General features: G+C 45.2%; 1 protein-coding gene across 1 annotated transcript in view; it reads left to right on the top strand.

Annotated features, from left to right (window-relative positions):
- LOC119317413 (homeobox-leucine zipper protein ROC5-like) overlaps positions 1-3,307 on the top strand; it is a 6,868-nt gene extending 3,561 nt beyond the window's left edge. Inside the window, exons 7-9 of the mRNA XM_037591863.1 lie at positions 691-868; positions 1,068-1,441; positions 2,430-3,307. Of these exons, the coding sequence (XP_037447760.1) occupies positions 691-868; positions 1,068-1,441; positions 2,430-2,789 (912 nt within the window). The 3' untranslated portion in view covers positions 2,790-3,307. The remainder of the gene's footprint in view (positions 1-690; positions 869-1,067; positions 1,442-2,429) is intronic.
- Positions 3,308-4,214: the final 907 nt, after the last annotated feature.

Here is a 4,214-nt window from a genome sequence, read left to right as displayed (position 1 = left end):
TCTCGAACACCTTGATCATGCGCTGTCTTATATGTACGCATCACTTTTTGATGACATCTATTTTAGGATCTCAAAAGGAAGAAATATTCTAGAAGTAGTCTCTATGCATCATTTGGGAGTTTGCAGACAAGAAATCAACAATGTAGCATCAGACTGATGTCAAAATTTGCTGGCAAATCCATGTGCAGAAGTATCTGCTATTCTATTATAAAACTAGAGATATGCTCTTATCTTGCTCTGGATGTAATTTCTTCTTTTATTTATACACAAGCCGTTTTCATTTCTTATTGTGGATCACTTCCTTCCATGTTACTAAATCTCTTACGTATCCTTTCCAAGTCTCACCACAGTAATAGTAAAATGGTATGCCTGGTACAAACTACTACAATTCAAGTATTCAACAATTGCACAGTAGAAGTTATGGTGGAACCCATGGACCATCAGTAGGTCCACATCTTGGGACTGGTTAACTGGCAAACTGCCCAATGTGTAGATTTCACGTTTTTACTTCAAAACAGAAGTACTACATCATATGGTTAAAAAAAGAGCTATCTAATCTCTGCACTCTGCACTGTGTACCCACAGTTGTGTGTTTGTATTGCGCTCAGAACTCGGTTGTTGTATTACAACACCCCAAGACAATTGCATGTGGGCGTGCATTTATGGCTAACAGATGCATTTACCCTGTAGGTCACATGGGTTGAGCATACTGAATACGATGAGGCATCTGTCCATCAGTTCTACCGACCACTTCTCCGATCTGGTCTTGCCTTTGGCGCCAGCCGTTGGCTCGCCACTCTGCAGCGCCAGTGTGAATGCCTGGCCATCCTCATGTCCTCTGCTACAGTGTCACCTAATGAACCAACAGGTACAGAAATTTCGGAACCTTTCCCATTTTCCATGTACACCCTGTAAAGCTCACTGTTTCTATGCCAAATAACACACGTAGCTTACTACTTTACAAATAAGACTACTACTTTTGAAGTAATTCTATTCTGTTCAAAACAATACTTTGGTAAGTACACTTATTTAGAATGTCGATAATAATATGTTGCATTTGGTGCCAGCTATATCGCAAGAGGGTAAGCGTAGCATGCTGAAGCTTGCACGCAGGATGACGGAGAACTTCTGTGCGGGGGTGAGCGCATCATCCGCGCGTGAATGGAGCAAGCTGGATGGTGCAACAGGTAGCATCGGTGAGGATGTGCGTGTCATGGCACGAAAGAGCGTGAGCGAGCCTGGGGAGCCACCAGGGGTGGTGCTGAGTGCCGCCACTTCTGTATGGGTGCCTATTGCCCCTGAGAAGTTGTTCGACTTTCTGCGTGATGAACAGCTGCGTGCCGAGTGGGACATCCTCAGTAATGGAGGGCCCATGCAGGAGATGGCTCGAATTGCAAAGGGGCATCAGAATGGAAATTCGGTATCCCTTCTCAGAGCCAGTGTGAGTATTACTTAATCTGCTTCTGTTCTATTACTTCTTTAATAGTTAACTCTTAACTGGTTAAAGAGGTTTTCCCAGAATGGCGATATGTCTAGGGTATAGCACATCACTTTCACTAGATCAGATATGAACAAGCAACATTTTTGTTGTTTGTTCCACATGCTTACCCATGAATTGGTATATGGCTGTGCATAATTTTTGAAGTGTACTTAGATGGATTTAGTACTTGATTAAGAAAATGATTTAGTACTCCATTTCACGTCACTTTCTAGCTGACCACTGACATCACAAACAGCTTACTGAACTCTGGATTTTTTTTACATAAATGGAATAGTTTCTGGATGTCACAAATATAGGCTAGCTGACGATAGTCTGGGAGCTGTCACATAGAATAATACTTCAACACCATATCCATTATCCAGTAATAATCACTATGTTGTGAACCAATGATGACAAGGAGAAGATCACAAAGAAAAGTCTGGCAACTTTCCATCAAGTACTGTTAGGAGTCTAGGGCAGCTGAGAAAAGGTCGTAATCATGGGCCAAAAGCTAAAGCCGACTAGAAAGTCTAGAATGAGTAGCGCCACACTTTTACACAACGTCTGCGGAAGGGTCCAAAACTGGGACCAAACTGGGGAACGAGGGGCAGATCTGCTTGAAAAGGTGTCAGGTTGACAACTTTCATTACTGTTTTGTAATGCGTACAAAGTGTTAGAATCCAAACCCAAAGCTGTCCCGGATCCTTTGTGCAGATCGTGTAGATCCTGATCCCAAAAACTTCTTAAGAAAAGAAAAGAAGAACCACACCTTTCCTCGTGCAGATAATGTGCCATGTGCTCTCGTTTCTGAACTCTTTAATTGTCAGATACAAACTATTGACTGCTCCATCAAAATTTCAACATTTTTGTTCTGGATATTTTGAGTTTTACTATTGATATTACCAAATGTTATAAAAAAAACTCTGATTATTCATACCTTCTGCTGCAGGCCATGAGTGCCAACCAGAGCAGCATGCTGATCCTTCAGGAAACGTGCACTGATGCATCTGGGTCGATTGTTGTATACGCTCCTGTGGACATCCCGGCGATGCAGCTCGTCATGAACGGCGGGGACTCCACCTATGTTGCTCTGCTGCCATCTGGATTTGCCATTCTGCCCGATGGTCCTAGCATCGGCAGCGAGCACAAGACCGGCGGCTCTCTGCTGACCGTGGCATTCCAGATTCTTGTGAACAGCCAGCCCACCGCCAAGCTCACCGTGGAATCCGTCGAGACCGTGAACAATCTTATCTCCTGCACTATCAAGAAGATCAAGACGGCGCTGCAATGTGCAACGCCTGAGTGTTAGGGTGGATTTTGCCTTGGGGAGGACCGGTGACGCCGAGCCTGAGTCAAGAACGAACCGCGCAATGAAAAAAAAAATCCTTTGCTAGGTGATAAGGATCTTACTTGAAAGGTCCTTAGCACAGAGCAATGGTGGTGGTTCGGGTATTGACTCGGCCTCCTCCGTCGGCTGTATTCCCGGCGCCATGCATTTTAGACATTTCTTGAAGGACATGCTATAGTTCCATCGTTTTAGGGTGAGCTTTCGGCTGGCTCGTTGCCTCTGTTTTGTCCGTCTCTCTCTTTCTATTGTAAGGATGAGCTGGTGTGCAAGTGGAGACTCAGGAATGCTGGGTTGATCTACTAGTGCCGTCCATAGGTTCTGGTAGAGGTCTAGAATCAAACATGAACGTTTGAAAGCTATCAGCCAAATAATGTCTGGCGTTGCTGTGGATCAACTGGGATTTATTTTTGCAATCAATGGCCGGCCAAAGTTCAGATTGCTGCTGTACTGACGCTCTTCTTGGTTGTAGTCTTTGGTCATGTATGTGCTGTTCGGAGTACCTACAGTTTGGTCATAAAGAGCGGTCTTGAAAGGTCCTGTGAAGTTCAGTATGCTATCAAGTCTTGGCAAAGAAATACTGTGGGTGCTCAGCGTCAACACATTGCCACGGCCACATAGGATTCACTGCTCTGTGCTGCGGCGTGGGGTCGCTGGCTGTTACGTCGATGGCGATGGGTCGTGCTGCTGTCACGCCCAGTTTGACAGTTTGCACGTACAGCCGAAAGGTTTTTTCTTTCTTTCATCTCAACGACCCGGAGGAAAAAAGACTTCTTTTCACACTGGACTATACACGTATAATTGGATTAGAAGAGAAGTCCGGTACTGTCCTTTGCATCACCGAAATCTATCGGCTTTTCGGCGCTGTCAACAAACATGCCGGCGCTCGTGACGTGACCCGCGTGAATTGGGCGTTTACCACTCTAGTCAATTCACTCCCGATGCCGCTCAAACGTGTCATGAATCATAGTAACACAGTACTCCTGTGCATGACCGAGGCCGAGTTCTTGGGAAGACGTAGCTTTACCGTTACATCGGTGGACTGCACGTATGCAACTGAGCTCAGGCTGTAGGTGAGGGTGGACTAAATGGGACATGTGTAGTTACCGAGCTCAACCAAAAGGCAGGTGGTGTTACTCTTGTACAATCAAATGTAAGTAAAGATCAATCATGCAATACAATCAAACAAACATACAACAAGTGTTGTGCATGGTGTCAGTGTCATTGTGGTGTGAGATCATGTGACGTGACCCGCGTGAATTGGACGTTTACCACTGTAGTCTTGTTCACTCCCGATACCGCTCAAACGTGTCATGAGTCATAACGCAGTACTCCTGTGCATGACCGAGGACGAGTTCTTGGGAAGACTGAGCTTTACCGTCACATCGG

The sequence above is a fragment of the Triticum dicoccoides genome, chromosome 6A, assembly GCF_002162155.2.
Source record: "Triticum dicoccoides isolate Atlit2015 ecotype Zavitan chromosome 6A, WEW_v2.0, whole genome shotgun sequence".
NCBI classification, from domain to species: Eukaryota; Viridiplantae; Streptophyta; class Magnoliopsida; order Poales; family Poaceae; genus Triticum; species Triticum dicoccoides.
The sequence above is the reverse complement of the archived record's forward strand: the minus strand, read 5'-3'. Positions and strand labels throughout refer to the sequence as shown.